Source organism: Rhipicephalus microplus, chromosome 3 (genome assembly GCF_043290135.1).
Source record: "Rhipicephalus microplus isolate Deutch F79 chromosome 3, USDA_Rmic, whole genome shotgun sequence".
Classification (NCBI taxonomy): domain Eukaryota; kingdom Metazoa; phylum Arthropoda; class Arachnida; order Ixodida; family Ixodidae; genus Rhipicephalus; species Rhipicephalus microplus.
The window spans coordinates 82,929,180-82,951,816 of record NC_134702.1 but is presented as its reverse complement, the minus strand read 5'-3'; the positions used below and the strand labels follow the sequence as shown (position 1 = coordinate 82,951,816).

Sequence of the window (22,637 nt, the reverse complement as noted above, 5' to 3'; positions counted from 1 at the left end):
TCACTTAAACTGACGGTTGGCTTTCTTGTAGGCCCTTGTGCTCAGATTTGGGTGCACGTTAAAGAACCCCAGGTGGTCAAAATCTCCGGAGCCCTCCACTGCGGCGTCTCTCATAATCATATGGTGGTTTTGGGACGTTAAACTCCACATATCGATCAATCAACCATTGGCTTTCTGTCCCTTTCATGACGTGACCTGCCCAGGTCCATTTCGCCCTCTTAAAGGATCCTTGCTTTTCTAAGTAACCATCTAATGGTTTCATTGAAGTAGTTTATCGTCTCACTAATCGACCGCCACGTATATTTTCACAACATGTCAAGTACGAGGGTAGTTGCAGAGATTTGTTGCACGCTTTAATCACTTTCTCTCTTTTATAGCCCACATGAGCATGCTGGAAGTTAAGCAGGGAGGAATGGCACGAGGAAGAGAGGTCTGGTGCTTTGTGACCTTTAAGAACTTTCTTTTCTTCGAATGATGGTTTACTTTCAGTGTAATCACACGCGCATGCACGTGGTGGCTTCCTGTGGCAGTTGCTGTGACTCTTCAGCGCGTGATGCCCAAATCGGCCAATGGTGTGAAATTTGGGTAAGTGGCATAGTTTTTAAAAAGAAAAGAGAAAGATTTCTGGCATACTTTCAGAATTGATTGTAAATTATAGGTAGCACGCTGCGCTCTAATGTTTGGCTAGCATGTCCTCAGAAGTCAGAGAGACAAAACATTTTTTTTTTTTGTCTTTTCTGAGGTCAAGGAACCCCAACTACTGATCAGCAAGTACTCTAGATTGGGTGGGTTAGTGCATTATGAAATCGTATGGTTATAGCGCAGCTCTGTTTGAGCCTGAAGAAAATACACCAGTAAAGATATTATTGAAACTAACTCTATTGCAAACTATACGAAGACTTGTGCGAGTACACCATCCATAGCCTGATCTGTAATACAGCTCAATTTTCTTGGGTGTGTGCAGTGACGTGCTGATATAGGATTGTTTATTTGACAATCTGCTTGAAGATACATTTTCTGGTCATGTGTGATGCGCCACAAGCTTACAGTTTTTTTCATGCATGCAGTACACGTATACAACAAGGTGAGCTATGTAATGTGCTGTAGGGTCATGCAATTAACAAAATTTGGAAGTTGAATGCTAATCCTCTCGTCTGTATTTCCCTTCTTCACAGTCAAACAGAGCTGCACTGTAACCATACTATTTTATAAGACTGATCAGTGGTGTTTTTTGACCATGCTGTGAAAAAGTCGCAGAGCCCCGTTATTATAAACTTGGATGTCAGCGGCATGTGCTTGTTCTGTGACCCACTGTGGTGTCTTTGTGGTTCTTTGTTTTGGTCATAATTTTTACCTTCCGTCACAAGCTGTGCGGTCTTTTTCTGATTGAGTTTACTATCCTTGAAGTGTTTGCTCATATTTTAGATCTGGTAAAAAAAGATGTTTGTACACTTTCCGCTCTAACGACAGTAGTAAGTCTTGTCATGAGTTAAGTATTTCCAGTGTATATGTGCCAGCCCATCCTTATACTTTGGTGAACTTCTTTTGTGTGGTTTAGCTCCTCTATGTCTAGATATATGAACGCTTCTACAGATTCTAGGTTCCGTTTGTCTGTCACAAACTCTCACACTTTCACCGGATGACTCGGCAATAACATTGTCTTTTGTATATTCATCCTCAACTTTACTTTAATTCTTTGTCATTTTATCACCTTCGATCGTTTTTTTTTTTCAATTTGTCATTGTCATTGCTGAAATGTCATTTGCAAGCTGTGAGTTGTCAAGATATTCATCTTTTCTTATTTCTTCCGGTCTAAATGTTTAAATGCTTCTTCTATCAGTCCACGATGTTACCATTATCAAGAAAAACACCTTCTTTCAATCATTTCAAGTCATGGCGTTTTCAAGACTTAGCACAACTCGGCAATTGAGAAGACTGACTGTGGGAGGCTGGTTTTGCTAAAAGCTATAAACTTTGGGACCTCTGTCTCTATCTACCGTTTTCACTGCTTCATTCTCATCGCTTATTATTACATGTGCATGGGCTCGACATACTTCGAGTTTCTTCTTAAGTATCTTTAAAGCAAGTATGGTCTGCTTTACGGTGATTTGAAAAAAATGTTTCGTGAATTTGTTGGCTAAGGCAGTCATGTTTCTTGCTGCATATATAGGCTTTTATGCTGATTTCAAATATGTAATTTTTTTTTAGTAAGTTACACAGTTTTTGTTTTGTGCCATGACAATGTATGAAATATAGTTCGTTCTGGACAAACCTTTTAAGCCACTAAACTTTTGTGGTTCTGAGCCATCAATGGCTCATATTGCTGCTCATTAACTGTAGACTGCAAATAACCATAAAAAAAGTGCGTATAAGACTTTAATGGACAAGAAAAATTGCAATCTCAGACTTATTAGAATCCTAAGCCCATACTAATTGATTGCTTTAGCTTCATAGTAATTATACTGATGATATGAGGTTTTAAAGGTGATACTTGCATCCTTTCCATGTGAAAGAATATCTGGGCGACATTCCATTCTGATCTGACTATCAGAAAAACTAAAAACATGATGTCTAATCTCAAGAAGTTGCCCAAAAATGGATCTAGAGAAAAATGCATTTTAAAGGCATAAGGCACAGCTCATCTATGCGGCAAAGATGTGTTTTTAAAACGATTTCTTCCATCATGAGAGCCTGGCAAACATTGTTATTTTGACCTTGTGACTTTAGTGAACTTCACATGTGAACCGCAATGGTAAGCAGCCAGGCTATAATTTCCAGGGCACTCTAGACAATAAGCTCATTTTAGTTTTTGGTAACCACCTTGTGCTCTTTAGAGGCCATTTTGCGTACTGCGAGTTTAATTACAATCTTCAGTTTTTGTTGTGAAAGTAGAGAATGCAAGCTTGTGAAAGCAAGTTGAAATGAAAAATATGTAATTTTAGAAGTAATGTTGTCTTTTTCACTTGAATCTCTCGTTAATTGTTATATACACAGAAATATGTGAAGAATGGTGGGATCAAAGCTTTGTTTTTCAGCTTAGTAGCCTAATTCAGCTATATCACCATAGGCATGCACACAATAGGGGCAGGGGAGAGCAGCAACTCTCTCACCCCAAACCACTTAAAAGGGGGCATTGATTCTGCTCCCTGCCCTTGCTCAACGGGATCCTTCATGTCATTTTTTGATGCCTAGGGTTATGGCTACACATGTTCTATACAGTAGGCGTCTGCAAAGGCCCCTGATGTCACACTCAAATAACTGCATACTTTCCAATTTTACACTGCAGCGCCGGGCACTAATGGGAGGCCATTTTAAGAAGCATGTCATTGATTCATTTTCATTTTGGCATCCATTCGGAAGCTCGTCCTTTTTCTACTCCACCGACAGGGAAGGGGGGGAGGGGGGGATGGCTGCGGTCTTGTGCACGCCAAAGTGTATCTCTATATTAGGCCATGATTGTGCATGTGCTCCTCTTTTGCCAGAGATAATATTTGGAACACCTGGGTCTTAATTCGTGTGCAGGTTTCTCTCATTCTCTTAACAGCTAGTGCTTCGAGATGCAGTGTTACACCACCGTCTTCGGGACTGGCTGACTTTGTTTATTAGATGAATGTGAACGAAGGGGCTTTGTCTTCTGTGTATAAAGGAATCGCACTGAGACCCTGAGAAGGGGAGGCTCGCACTGAGAAGGGGAGGCTTGCTAGACCAAAAAATAGTCAATAAACTAGATGGATATTGATGGCATCGTGAAAATCTGCCATACTCTATCGTCATCATTTCTTGTGATATTGTGTTTTTGAGCTCGATCTCTCTGCATGGTTTCTTAGCTTTCTTTCAAGCTCTTGCATAACACTGAAAATTTTAGCTTTATATATAGTAAAGTAGTGTCACGCATTGATTGTACAGGGGTCAAGATGTCAGTAAGATTCTGTTCATAATGTACACTGCATGTGCTTTGTTTATTTGTTTGCAGAATTATTTATAATGGTTTATGCCTCCCTTTACTATGCACGCTTTGAGATGCCAACAGGAATTGCAGATTTTTTCATTTCACACCAGTCCCTTCAGCATTACTTAAGCTTCCTGTGTGATACCGGTGTCGCAGGGGCACTTTTGATCATAATCAGGGCCGATTTGAATCAATTGCTGCTACACGATTACTTTTAATCACCGATCAAACCAGATCAGGATCAGGAAGATTGTGATCTTCACATTTCAATCAGGCTCCATGATGGTGATTTGGCAGATGTCTGTATCAAACTCAATCTGGCTCAGATCGTGTAGCAGTGCCATACTTCTTGGTCACAAACACAATTTGGATTAGTTTCGATTGTGATAAAAAGTGCTCGTGTGACACCAGTATAAAGTGTGGGCTGGAGTAGATTTGCCAAATGCCTACAGTTTCCTCGTGGAAATGGCTAGAAATTCTGAATGTGAAGTTTGTGAGGACAGAGGTCATTGCCCACCATCTGTGAGATCATATGCATTTTGAAAAGCTTTAGAAAACTAACATTACATAAAACAGCATTCCCAGATTCAAGCAGCTCTAAAAATATGGAAATTTAATGAAAAACCATAGTTATCGTTAGCACTCCTTGTGCTGTTGTAGACAGATTCTCTCCTTTTATTTGATTTTCTCATGTGTTTCATCTCTGTCTTTCATTTTTTTTCTCTCTCCTCTTATGTTTTGCTAGAAAATATCATGCCATACTTCTTGTGCTTAATAGGTCATTGTCAGTACAAATACAATGCTAGATCATGCATTTTTAGGCTAGCTGATGTTTGCCTACAGACATAATGCTGCCCAGTAATGCAGTGCAGTAATGTAGACGTAGCAAAAAAAAAAAAACATTATTGATCTTAAAGTCCTATAGCAAAAGTGATGGTGACATTTCTCTTTATTCCTTCAAAATATGGCACGTAGAATGCTATTATTTGTGGCTTTGCAGGATTCATTGAAAAAGCCCAAGATTTAAGAATGGCAATGGCATAAATAAGACATACTATTTTAAATCGGAGCTTGAGCCATTTGCTCAACCTGTGTCACTTGTGGAGCGTGTTATTCACGCTACGCATTCACACCGACATGAGCTCTGGTTTTAACCTTCTTGCAGCAGCAAATATGGCATACAGCGACACTTGCGGCAGAAGGGGTTGAATGTACCATTCTTTGGCACAGCCAGCTGGAAAATTTTCGAATATTTGGTCAGTAGCTATGGCCTGTTTAATCCGGAGGCCTCTATCAATGTTTTCCAATTCATCATATCTCATGCAAGCTGATTACATTTTACAGTAGACTTTCAGTAAACAGAAATCTGTTAAATGGAACAGCTGCTTAAGATGGAACAACTGCCTCCAATATGATTGGTTCCGTACCCACAATCTGCATCGCTGTTCATCTCTCAGTAAACGGAACTCTTGTTAAATGGAACATATGTTCTCAGTCCCTTCATGTTCCACTTAATGAGAGTCTGCAGTATTTTTTCTCAAACTTCTTAATGTCATCTCCCTGCCTACACTCTATTACCAGCCTCGGCTGCATTTCCCATTTCTTGGTATCCACTTCATTGTTATAACCAACCACCAGTTTTAGTTCCTGCGCATTACGTGGCTTACCCAAAAAGCTTTCTTCCATGTAATGTCTGCTAGAATATTGGTTACCTGCGTGTTCTACAATTTTCTTTGCTGTCTCCTGGTTTCTTACTGTTACACCCATCGTTTTCTATTTCACTGCATGCTGCATTGCCCTCAACATTCTCTGAAGTTTTCTTGTTACTCTCAAAATTTCAGCATTGTATACTTGTGCTGGCACTCTGCAGTGATGAAAGTGTTCGAGTGTACAAATTTAGCCAGAAAGATATTTGAGGTAAATTGCATTGCAGTAGTATAATTGAATATGTCTTTTCTAAACAGGCATTTAGATAGAGACCCTGCATATTGTCTTGGATTAAAATAAAGAAAAGAGAGCAAAGTTTGTCGGTGCACCTGATGTCATACCGATGTAGACGTATCAGTCAACTGCAGAGCTTGTAAGTGTGGAACTGATATAGTGGTCGTGTCTAGTGCATTATCATCGTGACAGCAGTCCAACACAGTGGCAGTGTTTCTCCATCCTGGTTGCAGCTGCAGCCCATGTCCAGAACACAGGAATACCACACCGCTGCACATTTTTCTCAAATACTTACAAACATGGTGTGGTTTATGTGGTTGCTTTGCCTTAATTATAAACGAGTCTTTAGATTGCTAAATGCTTAATTGTTCTCATTCAATGGTTCGCAGCTGTTGTATTCAAGCTCACTGCACACGCTTGTTGAGAACTGGTGCATTACAGCTCGTGAATAGACCTCTACCGAGGTAAGTCGCACTGGGACGTCACCAGAGCACGTGCCAGGCGGCGTTCGGCAGAACATTCCCCCTGGTGCCTTAGCATGGTACGGTCACGCTGTGCTCCGGACAAGTTTTTTCTTTTTTTTAAAGGTTGAACTTTTGCTTACTGTGGCCAAATTAGATGTGGTACACTACATGATGAAATACTTTCCATGCTGCCTGACTGGAAAACTAAATGCACGTAGCAGCCCGAGTGAGGAATAGCAGCATCATCTTTGAAAATGTCCAGCGTTTATTGTGATGCATGTGTGCATTGAAGGGCATCGACAACACTGGTTCACATTCACGGACGCTGAAAGTGAGATTATTGTGTGTGGGTGTGTGTGTGAATAACGATGCGTCTTGTTTGCGAAAACATTGGCACTCTTTGCGAGCTGGAGGCAGTCACTGGTTGTTGACAGAACTTCACGATTCGACATTTTAGTCGGATGTAAAGCACTCGAGAGGTCATGTACGATTGGGTACATCTCGGCGTTTGCGCTACGTGCAGGAAAAAAACAGCATATGATCTCCTGGCTCAAAAATACGACAACACATACCCTTTTGTCGAAGCTGCATATATATACGTTGCAGCACGGTGAATATGGAAAACCAATAAATGCATAACTTGTATTATCGTAGACTTCATACGTCTTAATGGAAACAGCATAGATTCTTCTTTCTTATATACTTTGTACCTTTACGGCTCGATCTTTATGAAGTGACAATGCAGACTACAAGTTGTGTGTCAGGTTTTAAAGAGCAAATTAATGTAGGAATACACTGTAGGTATCAGATGCAGTAAGGTAACTGCACAAGAGATCATCTATGTAATTAAGTTACAGGGTTTAAAATCTCATAAATTTTCAGTGGGTTAAGAGGAATGCCATAGGGGAGAACTTCTTAGCTATTGGGATTCGTTAACCTCAGCCTATAATCTGGCAAAAAGTGTTTCATTGTTTTTGGTTTTCTTTTTCCATCTCGGGTCAGAATTTCGTTCATTGACTGAGAATCTTATCTATGGCCTTAAGCAAAGCAGCTCGAAACTATGCCACCGCCAATGCTGCAGTGTGCATGTCGTGACGGAAATTGAGTACATTCATACTTATGTCATACAAATATTTCTTAAAGCGCCAGTCACCGTAAACACGCAAAATGTTCACTTTTGAACAGGATAAGATTTTTTTTATGGCTGCCATCTATGACGAGCAAAATCACCACATGTTAAGCTAACGGAATCATGCATTATAGGCAGTGACTCTTCCCTTTAAAAGCTGTAACTTTATAAAATAACAATTCGTAGAAATTTATGTCGAAGGAATGTCGATACACGCAGCGCTGCTATGCAGAAAGATCCTGCTGGCAGAACTTCTTGCCAACCAGCAGCTGTTCCTGAGGGAGGAAATTGTGGACGGGGCACTCGCAGTGACGTCACACTGTTTGCAAACAGGGAGGGGTCTATTGTTCAGAAACAATTGTTGCATGAGCAATTTTCCCTGAAAACAATGAAAACCGTTGTTACAGTCAGTTCTCAAATCGAATGGCACAGCATATATGATTTAGATTGGATTGAAAGAGGAAGGACAGGAAGGTTATAATTTGAGCACACATATAGCGTAGCAATTCGTGCACATATAGCGTAACATATAACAAAGCACTTCGTGCTTTCAGCAAGAGTACGTGTCTAAGCGTTCATGATTAAAAAAAAGATGACATGGACATGAGAAAGTGTGTTTATTAAGCTCAGGTACTGTGGTAGTGAATACATAACTTCTATGAGGTCACAGTTGTATTGTAACTTGCAAGTGTCTGTAGCAGCAGGATAACGTTCACAGATGCAACAGAAGCCATTAATGACTATCACAAGTATAAGGTGTTAGCATCGAGTAGACGTAAACAATGACAAAAGAAAGAAGCACTTGAGAAGGCACGCTGCCTAGAAGTTGGCATCAGAGTCTCATTGTCACTAAAACCGTTACTAACTGTATCACAGGGGTTATATTACTAATATAAAGTGTTACTGGCATAGGGTAGACGTAAATAACGACAAAGAAAAGTTATCTTTGCCTGACCATGGGGTTGCATCAGATGAACTCGCGCCGGCTGCTTAGATGTTGGCGTAGGAATCCCATTGTCACTGAAACCATTACTAACTGTATCACGCAGGTAATATCACAAGTAAAATGTGTTTACATAAACGACAAAGGAAAGTTATCTTTGCCCAACCAGAGGGCTGCGTCAAATAAGTTTATGCTTGCTGCCTAGACGTTGGCATCAGAATCCCATTCCAGTTCAGGACCTGTGTTCTCTACCTCAGCTGACCAATCGGGAACATCATTGAGCTTGTGAGGACTGCTGGCACAGTGCACAATGGTAGAACTCATAAAAGGGTCTTCCGATACGATCGCCTCGGAGGAGGCGTCCAGACTGGTGGAAGGCAAGTCTGCACTCATCGTCCAGACTGGGACCAAATGTTCGTCCTCGGGATCGGACGGCGGGCAAGCCTCAAGAACCATGGTCCCGTCGGGAACGATCTGCGCCAAGTTGAGCCCGCTCGTTGGATAAGGTGTGTCTTCGTAGAAGCTCTCCATGAGGTTCTTCATTGTCGGGGATGACATGATGGCGGCCTCCACGGCGCGGTTGCTCCGCCAGACTTGGCAAATTGTCGGGCTTGACGGTTCGCTGATGGCGGCTGCGCCAGCATTGGCGGTACTGGCGGTATCGGCGCGTTGGCCAGCCCTGCCGGCTTCGCGCACACCCGTGAACTCCTCCTGGTCGCATTCTTCCAACACCTCCAGCGAAGGCAGTAGCTCCTGTGAGCTTTGTTCGCTGCGACATGGCTCTCTCATCGTCAGCCACGGTACTTCCGCCTCGACGATATGAAGGAACCAGCTCCTCACTTCCACAACGTTGCGCGGTTTCTCTCGGCGGTCGGTGTTGTTCGCGAGCAGCTCGGAGATGAGGCCTTCCACGTAACGCAGCCTTTGGCATATCGTCTGCAGCACGGCGTGCCTGCCCCGGCGCCGTCGGTCACGCACCGACGAAGTTAGCACCAGGCAGCGCAGCGTTTCGAAGCCGCTGGAATACTCGGCTCGCCACTGAGAATCGCACAGCTTCCTGCGGCGGTAAGCCGCGTCCTTGTCCACTCTCCGACGATCACGGGCTCTTGACGCACTGCCTTGCATCGAACTTTTGCGACGTTTCGGCGGCATTACTCGATCTGTCGCGGCTTGAACCACCAAATTTTGGGTGAACTAAACGTCTAAACTACGCTTTGCTTTAGCTCAAACCTTCTGCCGTCTGGACGATGTAAATTTGAATTAATGCAAAGCCGTAAGCCAGCCAGCAATCCAGGGACTAATCCATATATTTCATGGGGCTAAAGCACGGCTAAAGTACACTTTGCATCGGGTCGGCATCGGGTAAACTCAACATGAGTGTCCTTGCCGAATTGTAAAAAAGAAAAAGAAAAAGTGAAAGGCACGTACACACACAAGTCGGAATTCACAGGTCATAAAGTTCGAGCGATTGACGCAAACACATCCTACTCGCACTTCTGTTATCGTCGATGCTATAAAAAACAGCAAATACATCGTGTAAGTTTGATAATGCTGTATTTTATCAAAACACCGTTACTTGTTCTTTCAGTTTTCGGGGTGAGAATTGATTGTTCTTCTGGTCTTGAAAATAATCTTATGCTCGCAATGCATATGCAGCCTTTGAGATTGGTTGCGCAAGTTTGGGTCACGAAACTTTTTTGAAACAAACCTATTCTATGTGTACACTAGCGCCACGAATTAGCTTTTTACAGCACCACAGCAATCACAGCCCTAGCAAGACGAGCGTAGCCCTCATAGCTCCAGCAGCTGAAATTTTGAGAAAATGCTGCAACGGCACCTGTAGACTTCTGCGTTATTTGCGTGGCTCACGCAGCAACTGCTGGAGCCATATGGGGAGCATCTGTTGCATCGCAGTTTCTTGACATTGTGAAGCCATCCTAATGCGTTCGAGTCTCAATATAAACGTATACAGCTGTCCAATGTTGTATTGATGGCCCCTGGCGTAGTAACAGCTGTGAACGGCTCCGTTTTTAGAACATAATCTTATGCGCACGCGTCTACGAGTCAAGGAGGATAGTGCTTGTGTCACTATAACTTGCGTTATAAATGAATTAAACGCGACAGGGCTGCATAATAGATCGTTTGATTCATGCATACGCTTTCCTATTCACCGCCGGAAATCCCCGACTCTAATTGCGGCAGCCGCATTGCATGCGTGCGAATCAAAATGCACATTGAGGAGAACGTCAGGTGGTCACGAACGACGGACGTTCCTCTCGTGTGACTTTGGTACGCAAAGCCTGCATAGCTGCTTCAAAAGACATGGAACATTTATTGTGCCAAAAGCTTGTTTGCACTGTACTCGCCGTATGAACCACTGTCATTTCTCACAACTATATCTGCCAGTCAAGAAACGTTGACATGTACAAAATACGCAACACTTGGATGCCTTGGTGCCAACACTCGCCCGCAAGCAACTATTGCACGAAAGTCAACGCAGTCATCGCCGCGAAAGTTTGCGCGCCATCCGTGACCTTGAGGCTAAAATCGATCTGAATACACAAACCTTCAGCAGTAATGCTTAGTAATGATTGCACTGCAGAAATTCCTCAACATTAGTCACGTTTTGCGGTCTGGTTTGAGTTACGTAAATGAGGCGTTACAAAGGCCGAAAACGGAAACTGTGCCACTTCAATCGATACCAGCGAGAACACTTCGTTGCACACCACACCAACAACCAACTCTCTCGATAACACCGCCGAAACAGAATAACAACTACAGTTGGAACAAACAGGGACGTGCCCATGTGCCCGATCTGCCACACACTACCCTAAGGTCCACCAGGCGAATGACGTCTTGAGCACATGACCGACGAAAAACAACGACGCACAGCCGCGACAGCAGTGCTCTCTCACGAGCAGAAATATCAACTGCTGATTGAGTACTAACGTGTCAACGCAAAAACTACCCTTTAGCGACGAGATTGTGCATCAGCATCAGTCGGTTTTCCTGTCTTGGTCTACAGCACTGACGAAGTGCCGTTCGATAGTCTTAAGCAGCAGCGATATCGTTGAGTTGGTTATCCCACGGATGAATTTCCACTATGATAGAGAGGTACTGTCTTGCACCGTGCAATGTTATGATTTGCATGGAATAGCTGATAAACTTGCTTTCTTTCCTCATTATGCCACGTGCTGTGGGAATGTTTACCGAGCATTTAGCCTTTCAGGGAGGACGAGAGAGCTACTCAATGCAACAAAACACCCGTCCCTACTGGACCAAGCGTGGGCGTCCATCCGCGGTCACTTAGGTAGAAATGATCTCCACCCTGTACGATTACGTAGTCACCACAACTAACGAGTGATCGCAATGTTTTAAAACGTGCCTGTTTGTTTCACGTATCGTTTGTAGATTCCAACTTCCCTTCTCTGCTGGCCCGAATTCATTATTCAGCTCCCAGATCCAAGCAATATTGCCGCATTTAAAAACGTGAGTTATTACTCTTCAAAAACTTTGTACCCATACGCATGTGAGTATAACACAAATAAAAGGCTGCCTAAAAACACGCGTTTTAGTTTTAAAGACAATTAACTTTGGCGAAACTTGCGATCCACGCATACGAAACTGCTGCTACGTAGGCGCCGCCACTTTCCTTTGAGTGTCTGAGTTTGGTAACGCCACAGAGATGGAGAGGCGAACTTGTGTGTAATGCGGACCAGTTGGAAAACACCTTTCGGTGGTTATTGTAAAATACGAAGCCCATCTTTGCTGTTTCAGCCGGGCTGTGTTATGGCGAGGACGTCGAAGAACTCTAGTTGATGAAACAGGGCTGTGCCGATCCGCGTGAATGCGAAGCTAGCCAAGCTTTCAGGTGGTGTAGCTTTTGCTGCTGCTCGATGCACAAAGACTTCTGTCCCTCGCTAATCGCAGATAGTATGAAAAAAGCCGACAGCTGCGTTACATTAGAGTAGCCTTTAACTCGACCAATTTGTGTGCTAAGGACCGTTCCAACTCGTTTTTTGTTTACTTTTGCAGCAATGAATGGCGTTCGACCCGTTCAACAGGACGTCAGCCATGGGGAGAAAAAGAAGAGGAACTACAAGCTGCTCGTGGATCCAGCGATGAAAAAGGGGGCCGTGAAAGTCTACAGATACGATGGAGTTGTTCCTGGGGTACGATGCCACCTTGGGACCGGCTACTTTTGAACGTGCCGCCGGCTGGATCGCGACTCGCTTCGTGCACTGGCACTGCGACTCTATGCGCGCGTTTCGGCTGACTAGCAGCCGTGTTTACGTCTATCCGGTGTCTTAGAATGACAATGTTGCCCACCGATGGCATGAGCGACATTGAGTAATGACGTGCGCAGCACCGTGAGGAGATGTTGATGTCTGCTACATTACCGCCGCATGCATACCTCGTTCAGCTCGTGAAAGCTAGCCGAAACACATCACATCGCACATGGCTGCAACACCAACTGTGCCTCATGTTTGCTCAGCTTTCCCTCACTTGAGTGCAGTGCTTCGTAGCTCAGCACGATCTAAAAATTACGGTGCACTTGAGTGTTTGAAAGAGTGCATTGCTGGTCAGGCGTAAGTGTTGCATGTATACTACACCTCCAGTTGTTATGAACCGGTCTAGTTCTATTGTTGCGCCCTTATCTAAAGAAGGGACGTCATTGCACGTTGCTCATGTCTTATTATTTTTTTTTTTTGTTTCAGCAAGAGAATCTGTACCCACCTGTTCAAGTTCGAGATCCGAGGTCTCGTCTCACATTGCTGTGGGCGAGAACCGAAGTGGCAGATTTGCCAGTTCCTAAGTTTAAGGTGTGTAAATGGCTGGTGCCTAGTGCTTCTTGCATTGCGGCCTGGTTAACCTTTGAAAGCAGTCGGCTGTTTGATGTTTAGTTGTGCTTTTTGGTACCAAACACCGCAGTATGTTGGGAATGTGACCCATTCCACATGTAAATCTTGATACAGTCATACAAACAATGTAACTTCAAACTGCGGAGCTCCATTTTTTTGTAATAACGATCACATAGGACCTTGACTAACAACTCCACTTGTGCACTGCACCCTTCACAAAGATCTCAAGAGAAACCGTTTTCATCGTACATTGTCTTAATTGAGGTTAGACTCAGTTTGTCTGGTGAAACTGAAAGAGCTTGTGCACTTGTCTTCTGGCAATCACTGTGTGGAGAAGCAGCTGTAGTTTCACAAGTGCATGCACTAGCCTTACCAAAACCTGTTTCGTTGCTATAACCAATAATCATAGATCATGTTTGTTGCTTGAAACATAGTCACAGTATAAGTGATGTGCTGCCACATATTTAGAACCTCAAATGTCATGAATCCTCAGAATGAACATAAGGTTGCTATGTACTGCAGATGTTCCCATCGATGACAGCGTCGGCCAATCAGTTCTAGTTGCGTGTGATGACGATAAGTTTTGTTTGTTGTGCCTGTTATGTTGCAGTTTTGGCTTTACCGTGTGTGTACATTGCAAATATGTTAAAGAGGTGAAGTGTAGTATAAAGCTTGCTATGTGGTAAATTAGCCCACACACCATCTACAACAGGAAAGAGAGCTGTTCTTGAACATAATCTCATGTTGCATCTAGCATGTCAATACTGCCTCCCTTGCAGTTCAGTTGTGTTGCCTTTGATCGCTACTGCGGTTGAGCTGAGAGGTGCATATGCACAATTCTTTCATTCAGGCTAGTGGAAATGTCAGAGCAATAAGAAGCTGCATAGGACCACAAGAAAAACAATTGTTTATAGTGTCTTCACTGCTCCCTTACATGATGGTGCGTTAATTGTTATGCTTTGCTTAAGGTAGTGACAGGATTCGGCCGCTCAGTACCTGTGGCACGCTGCCTCTGCAGCTGAACATAGGTCACGAGTTTGGTTTCCAGCCATTGTGGCTATGTTCCTCTTAGGGCATAACATTTGTGCAATTAAATTTAGGTGCATGTTAGAGAACTATGTCTTCTAAGTTCATCGGCGTCTCTCATAATCGTATCGTGGTTTTGGGACGTTAAACCCCACAAATAAGTCGATCTAAGTTCATCCACAACCACGGACGAGTCTCTCTTAGCAACAAAGTTGTTTCGAACATTGGAAATCATAATTAGGCAGACAGGGGCTTTGCGGGTGTTGAAAAATTATGTTTTTGGCAAGTTTTCTTATTTCAGATTTCTCAGTCGATTTGTTTACATTGCATGTTTTGTCAAGTACTCGTCAAAGTGCATCATTCTTTCTTGCTTTTCAGATTGATGAGCACTATGTGGGAGTACCACCACCACTGGAGGTGACCCTCACCAATCTTAATGACAACATTGGCAAAGCGTTCCTGGATGACCTCCTGAAGAAGTTTGGACAGATTGACGAGTCTGTCGTCTACTACCATGCACGAACGCGGAAACACCTGGGCTTGGCCCGTGTCATATTTTCCACCACAAAATCTGCCCGCTACTGCGTTGAGAAGATGCATCTCTCCTCAGTCATGGGCAATATCCTCAATGTTTTCCTCGACCCTTTTGGTGAGCTTGCTCCTTTTGCTTGCGACCATACATCATTATTGACAGAGGCCAAGTAATCATACAGGAGACCTTGTCGACTGCAGATTTATAGTTACTGCCACCTATATTGAACTGTACTTTGAACTGTATCATTTTCAATACAAATCTAGGAAACATAGAACTGCTAAAATCACTAACGTGGTTGCTTGGGCGAGTTAGTCAACCATCAAGAAAAATTGGCATGACAGGTTACCGTATTTACTCGATTCTACCGCGCCCTCGATTGTATTGCGCACCCGATTTCCACCCCAAAAAAAAAAAAAAACCGTAAGACATCGATTGCAACGCGCACCCATTTTTCTCGCTGGCCTGCACGATCACACCACTCGAAAAAACGACTCCTTTCGGGAGCGTCTTCCATTTAAATATGAGGTACGGGCAAAGCTTGTGCCCATCTGATGTGTAACAGAGCGTTGCCGTCACTGTAGTTTTACCGTGGACCGATGTCAGCACGCGAACTTGCTTCGCCCCCTTCTTCTCGACGGTTGTGGTGCCAGGCATGTCGAAGTAAAGAGGCGTGTGATCGGCATTCCCGATTTGCCCAAGCAGGTAGCCGTTGTTGCGCTGCAACTTTAGGACGAACCTCTGAAAACTGTGAGGCTTTTTATCGTACTCCTCCGCAAAACTTTTCGCACATGCATGTTCCTCTTCGGAACGAAAAGTCTTTCCTCTTCGTAAAGTTAGTTAGCCAGCACCTGCTCGCTTTAAACTGGCTCCGCATTAGAAAATGTAATTCATGCCTTTATATTTGTGCTTTCCACAGGTCGAGAGTGCCAGCGGCTCTACGAGGAGATGTCATCGGACCGTCCAAAGTTTCAAGAGCCAACACCTTTCATTCCTGATCCCCCTCCTCCTCCTACTCCGTCGCAGATGCTACCAACACCACCACCTGCACCAAGAGTCCACCATCCGTCTCCCGCCCCTCCCCCACCATCTGACTACGGCTACTCCAACCACTCAGATTATGGCTCGGGATCGTACCGTTCCAACCAGTCAACCCCAATGAGTTATGACAGTGGCTACTCCTACTGCTCGTCATCTCAATATGCAGCACCTTCCCATTCTTGGGATGTGAACCACTCTGGGACATCATGGGGTTCTGATGGAGTGGCCTGGCAGCAAGGGTCCGCGTGGGACCCCCACGCCGACGCCATTCCACCGCCCAAGCAGAGCCCTGCTCGCGAAAGCCTCGACAGCCGCATAGAGCTCCTGTTGAAGCAGACGGAAGGTAGGGCCGGATTTCTAGACACAGGTGCGCCGCCCTTTGCAAGTCCACCTTTCGGTGAAACCCCGGCTCCTCAGCAGAGTTCTCCGGTGCCGTCCACGCCACAAAGCTCCGACGGGCTGGCTGCGGTTTCGCTCCCGCCTCTGCCTCCCGATTCTTCCCCACTGCCTCCACTGCCAGAAAGGGACGAGCTTCCACCTCCCCCACCTGAAGAAGACGACGAAGCCATGGAGCTGCTGTCAACTCCACCATCACCGTTTTTATCACTGCAGGAGTACCATCATTGGGCTAGAATAACGAGAGAGGCGAGGACAAGGGACCTTTCGGATTCTGAGCTTGACGACCGTCGTGCTGATGTGACCATGCAGTCAAGCGAGGAAACTAACCAGTCAGTGTCAAGCACGCGAGACTCAACACCAGTTCACGATGAACTGCCAGAGCCAGCACAAGAAGAAGATGCCACTGCAAACAACGCGGACGATGACGACGACGATCGTATGTCACTCTCGTCACTAAGCAGTGGTGAAGAAAAACTGCAAGTAAATGCACCGCTGCCCGAACCCCCAAATCCCAGCATGTACCTCACCGAGGAGGCAACTGCAAGTCCAGCTGCAGTGGCTTACCCAGCAACACCAGAGACGTCGTCTGTGTATGCACCTGTGTCAGTCTATCCAAGCGCACACCCCATGTATCCGAGCCAGGAAGTGCAGATGATGGCACAGATGGGCATCTGGAAGCCTGGCATGGGGTCGGGAGTCCAGTCACCATCTCAACATGCGCAGCAGCCACCGCTTCCGCCGTCGCCGATTCGTTCTGGTTCGACCTATGGCTACCACGGTAGTGCACCGGCACCCGCTGCTGCCGCTGTGCACCCCCCGCCGCACATGCCAGCCTACAATCCTCTCTACCCGCCACCGCCACTGCCCCATTACAGCTCAGCATCAACGCACTCTCATCACTACCCACCTCACTACTACCCATCGTCATCTACGCCCGCGCAGTATGGCCGTGTTGACTACTCGGCAGCCCGGATGCCACCGTCACCTTACAAGTGGTACAACACTATGGCACCAATGCAACGTGTTGGCTTTGCCAGGGCAAACAGCCCTCCCTTGCCTCCCGGCACGATGAGTACAGACCCCAATGCACCCACAGTGCGTGCCGTGTTAGACGCCCTGGTGGTGGAACTGAGGGAAATTGTGAAACGGGACATCTGTAAGCGCATGGTGGAAAGCTACGCATTCAAGCGCTTTGAAGTTTGGTGGGACGAACAGGTTTCTGCTGCATCTAAGGTATATGTGGCGCTCATAATCTTCTGCCTTGCTTTTCTATACAGTGTGTGCAGGGCATTGTGAACTTTTTTTGTTGCGTATAATTGTACGCGTACAAAATCTTTAAATGACATCAGTGAGATCCTGGTTATAAAATGTGCAGGATGAACTTGAAGTCTCACTTTATATGTAACCATGCCCTTAAACCTCACCGTAAGGAGCTTAAAACACGTGCTACGAAATCCTCTTTGCAAACCCTACCTGACTTTCATAACCAGAAGCTCACGGAAGGCAGTGCATTCTTAGTCTCTATATAACTAAATGCATTTCTTAGGAATTTCAGTGCTATGGAATGTCAACACTGCCATGTCGAAAACTATACTGCAGGCACTGGAGGGCAAGTGATAGACTAAGTTTTTTTACGAATACCACACACTCTGCGACTTGGCTGAATGGTTTTCAATGTAAATGAAGAGGTCACCGCATTAACATACAGAGATCGTGTGCCTCATGCTCTTTTTAGGGCTGTATGCTGCGGTATTCGCTGCGTGCAGAAAGGTCACAAATGTTCACACCTGGCAAGTAAGCATGAACTGTTAAACTTTAAGGTTCTGGAACAGTGATTTTCTAATAGCATTGATGCAGAATTTATGAGCGTCGGAAAAATTGGTTGCAGGCACAACTAAAGCCTTCATATTGATAGGGTGCTGCTTTGTTTGTCCAGCGACAGTTTTATTGATTGTAGCAGCTGCATGGTTGTAGATGAGGGTGGGATGAAAAATCCTCGCTTCGGGCAAAGTTATGGTAGAAGGAAGAAACCACTGAATAGAATTCATTAATTTTAAGCCGCCTTGGTTGCTGAAGTGAATAACTTGTTTGTCTAGGCCTTTCTTAGAATTGTGATTCAGCATGGTACACAGTTAATAAATCAAATGAAGGATATGTAGAACCTCGTTGATACGTTTTCGGAAAGAAAAAAAAAAGATGAGGGAAATAAACATACTATGTGGGAAACGTACGATCCAAATCCAGCAAAAAGTTGGCGAACAAATCCATATAGAAGCGTAAAAACGAAATACATTTATTTCTCAAAAAAACATTCTAATTTCCAGCTTCTGCCTCTCACCCTTGGACAAGAAAAGCTCCGTCTGCGCACATTGCAGACCCTTGTTCGCATTTTCAATATTTCTCCCGCAAAAGAAGCTTTGTAGAGCTTCCTTCGCACTGTCCTCTGTTTTTTCCTCATCTTGACCGTATAGCATCATTTCTTCACGCTCCAACTGAGCTGCGCTAAAGCAGTATCATTTTCAGTCCAGCAAGGGCTTCGGTGAAGTTAGCCGGTCGGCGCATGCCTTCATCCTCGCCACTATGTTCCGGCAAGTCGCCCCCCCCCCCCCCCACCACCTCCGCGACAATAGCGTTAGCAGGCGTTGCGGGCGTTTGCCCCCTACCCGCTTTTTTCCCCGCCAACCCAAATGCGCAATGGGAGCTACACTACTAGCGGGCCGCACGCTATTTCGGATTTTCTGCGGGCGGACCGCAAGCGCGAACGGCGGCTCGCGTTATGACGCATGCGTCGAGGCAGTGACCGCACTGCAAGGACTTGCGGTGCGCTAGTCTTGAACTCCCTATGCGGCTTGCAAGTCGGTACGTTGTCGTCTGTCGAGCACCCCTCGTCGTTCTCCTCATCGCACTCCTCGTCGCAACTCCTCATCGATATCGTCGTCTGCCAGGCGCGCGCGTCACAGGGTCGTCTTCGCTGCGCTCTGCATCCTCTCATGCAAGCTGCCGCCGAAAACAGCACTTCCTGAAACAGCTACTCCTTGTGCACGCTGCCATGAAAGTTCACTCCGGAGGCCCACGCTCTTCATTAGTGCCTCCTTTAGCTCCTCATGGCGGACTCCACGGGCTAGCCTTGTTGCGCCGCCGAATACCAAGGCGTTTTTCTCGATCTCTCTCCGCTTCGACACAACGGTATTCATTCGCTGGCAGTCGTTCGTTATCTATGTCGATTCGCTTCCTTTACGGGTTCATATCGACAACCGCAAGGACAACCGCAACAGTCTCGAATCGCGAACTATGTACACTTGAGAAACGTGCAGCCTCGCATAGATCCTGGCGTGGCCTGCATATCCCTAAACCGTTCGGCATCGGTGTCGGAGTGGAGAGTGATCTCCATTGGCTGTCACATCAGTTACGTCGTTCTTGGCGTCGTAAAGCACGCGCGCTATTAGCTGCGTTTTAAGTGACGTCGTTTATCTCGTTGCTGACGTGCGCAGCGCGCGCGCGCTATGAAGCCTCCACATAGGTAGGCCACAGACAACTGTCGCAGAGCGCCGACAGCAGAAACGTGAGAGCTCGCATTCGCCTGGCCGATAGTGCGTTACCGGAGGCGGAGTGTCGGCCGCGACTGCGTACCGATGATCCGGCAGCCTTAAAATCCGCGCGAAAACGCGAAAGCCACTGTGCTAAAGAAAAAAAAAAAAAACAGGTATTTTTTGAGAACCGTTTGAAGACTGACGGGTCTCTGTGTGTGGGAGAGGGGCGACAATTGAACGGCAGCAAAGACACCGCCGTCGCGGCCCGCGAGAGCAGTTTTTTTTTTTTGCGCAGTTCAGTAAGAATTATTGCCCGCGGAACGTATCATACGACCGCACTTTGCCGCAATGCCGAACGTTGCTGCCTAGTAATCGTATTTTCTGGGAACATATTAAGCGGAACGCATAAACACGTAGCTCCATGGGGGCATTTTTAGTTTTCGTGATTTCGAGCGTAGGAGCCGGGAAATCGTGTTAAGCGGGAGCGTGACAAGGAGGCTCTACACTGTTGGTATTTCCAAACAAATTTTAGATCCTCCAAAGAATACTTAAAATGGCATGCGGGTCTTTGTTTTTCCAGTGTGCTTCTTGAAAGCTCGCACTAAAGCATCAATGCATTATTTGTTTCTGTGTTGGAACATGCAAGTTTTCTTTTACATGTATTTGTGCTCATGGAGGTGTGGGGAACTCGGCAAATTTATACCGTGATTCAATTTTAAGCTCTTGCTCTGGTATGTGTTTATGCTTCTCTATATCGTGTCTCCCAACCTCGATAATTAAGGGGTTTAATAAGATGGTTGCATCCATTGTTTCGTGTTTCCCTCTTGTCATAGAATCTGCAAAGGAAGTTATCTTCAGAAAGACCGCAAGTATAATGAGTGAGCTGGCTCGTTAAGGTTTTGCTGGAAGAGTTACTTTTGCATTTTTTATTGTGGCTGGTGAGTGGAGCTGGGGGAGAGACAATCGTATAATCATAGACCTGTGCTGCCGTTAAGCGTTTTTTCAGCAATTACTAAAACCATTGTTCTTGATAATCTTAAAGATCCCCAAAAATTGAACTAAAATTCTGTATGGCTGCTAATATGTTGTTTAGCTTTGCTATTTTTTCCTTTCGAGATGTAGATCGTGTGGCCTGCCACAACAACCTCATGAATGGGCTCATGCAAACACGAACTGTTCAGCACACAGTAGCATGGATAATCTGATAGATGAACCTGCTTCAGGCTGTTCTGTGTAGTCTAGCACGTCTTGTATGAAGCTAAAAACTTTCTGCGAAACTTTTCACGAGTTTACATGCTAAAGTTTACGCGGCCAAAAAGAAAGCTAGACTTTCAGTGAATTTATTATGTATGCCGGATGAATGTAACACAGTGGAGTAATGAACTAAGTTTCTGGATTTCAAATGCTACCATAGATAAAAATTGAGTGGTAGCCTTTGTTTAATGTGATCGATGGAAAGTATGCTGTACATTTATTTGCACCTGGATAAAGAATATATATAAAATTTAAGAGGTTTTCTTTCACAGATTTGGCATTAGTTGTTGAGGTCATTATTTGAATATTGTACGCACTTTAACAATGGGTATTACAATACACCTTCTCCATTCCCTATCGCCCTTTCTTAGTGATTTGTTAGCTCCATCATTTTGACGTTATCTGCTGCAATATGAAGAAGCCAGACTTTGAAATGAGATTGATGTGACAGATAACTGCATGGATGCGAAGATCAGTAATCATGATAACTGGAGAAAAGTTTTACTCATTTTGTGCTGGGCTGTTTTACATTCTTGTGACGCAACAGCCACCTGCAATGAACTTGCTTTTGTTCTGTGCGCCTGTAGCCAGCATGGAGAGTTATTTTTTCATTTTTTTTTTCTCTAAACAGTCAAAGACTTCTGAGGTCACGCTGAAAAATGAAGCGACGAGCAGTCAGACTGTTTCATCGTTGTCGTCGCTGTTTGATGGTTCGAGAAACGAGTCCAGCTTCTCCATGGGCGACAGCTTTGGTTCCGGTTTTGGATTTGGTCTTCGAGCGGCCATGCCCCGAATGCCATCGTTCAGGGTAAGTGCAGTCTCCCTAAATGTCGTTCTTGTGCCTTTGGTGCATGAACTCAATGGATGTCACTGAATTGACAAAATATGAAACTTCTGCAATGAGTTTTGCCGAAGAACATTGATAGTGTATAGCAGGCACAGATGAATGTTTTTCAAGGGAGGGCTCCGACATTGAACTGGTGATTGATAGTGGTGGTGATTGCATAAATCATTTAGATCAATACTGATCGTAAATTTGCTAATGTCTTAGTGAGTGTTCTAAAGACACTGCAACAGCTCGGAGTACTTCAAGAGATTGTTACATGCCCTGTGTTGACACTGTGCACACTAATGTTCAAGAAGGGGTTGTCGGTTAAGTTGGCTGTCGGCCTTGGATCTGTGCATGTGCAGGAGCCATTAAAGAGTAAATCAAATCATAGATTTACTGTTGCTGTGCACTTAGTGACGCCACAGTACAGGACACTTCATTTTCGCTGAAAGCATTGTTGCCTAAATTTGTTAAATGTTTTGACAACATCCTGAGCAGCATCCCATAGTTTTGTGAAGCAAGTGGTAGCTGTAGCCTTCAACCAATGTCATGTTTTATGCATAAAAGCTGCGGGTACTTGTTGTACTGCTGTTCCATGTGACAGCTGTATTAGCATATTGCATTGTTGCACGAGGGAGTGTTGACAGTAGAGGTGTGCAGTTCAAATGTGGCTGTCATGCGTCACAGCTGGCATCTCAATAAATATGATGCTTTCAAGTGATGATTACAGTTTTGTTC

The 22,637-nt window shown here is 44.9% G+C and overlaps 2 protein-coding genes across 4 annotated transcripts in view; one reads left to right on the top strand and one right to left on the bottom strand.

Annotated features, from left to right (window-relative positions):
• Nucleotides 1–8,083: 8,083 nt before the first annotated feature.
• LOC142803803 (uncharacterized) lies at nt 8,084–10,229 on the bottom strand. Its single transcript, XM_075889892.1, has one exon. The coding sequence runs from the start codon at nt 9,576–9,578 to the stop codon at nt 8,628–8,630; it is 951 nt and encodes a 316-aa protein (XP_075746007.1). The 5' UTR covers nt 9,579–10,229; the 3' UTR covers nt 8,084–8,627.
• Nucleotides 10,230–11,390: 1,161 nt separating this feature from the next.
• Nucleotides 11,391–22,637, top strand: part of LOC119173011 (histone-lysine N-methyltransferase SETD1) — a 49,238-nt gene continuing 37,991 nt past the window's right edge. Inside the window, exons 1-8 of one of the 3 annotated variants that reach the window (XM_075889890.1) lie at nt 11,391–11,540; nt 11,656–11,736; nt 11,838–11,915; nt 12,462–12,598; nt 13,145–13,249; nt 14,693–14,963; nt 15,766–17,519; nt 21,702–21,878. In XM_075889890.1, the coding sequence (XP_075746005.1) occupies nt 12,464–12,598; nt 13,145–13,249; nt 14,693–14,963; nt 15,766–17,519; nt 21,702–21,878 (2,442 nt within the window). In that variant the 5' untranslated portion in view covers nt 11,391–11,540; nt 11,656–11,736; nt 11,838–11,915; nt 12,462–12,463. Of the gene's footprint in view, nt 11,541–11,655; nt 11,737–11,837; nt 11,916–12,058; nt 12,298–12,461; nt 12,599–13,144; nt 13,250–14,692; nt 14,964–15,765; nt 17,520–21,701; nt 21,879–22,637 lie in introns of those variants that run through there. The other 2 variants (XM_075889891.1, XM_075889889.1) reach the window with 2 other exon arrangements.

Coding starts and splice junctions, on each gene's coding strand:
- LOC142803803 (XM_075889892.1), bottom strand. CDS start 9,578: ATGCCGCCGAAACGTCGCAAAAGTTCGATGCAAGGCAGTGCGTCAAGA.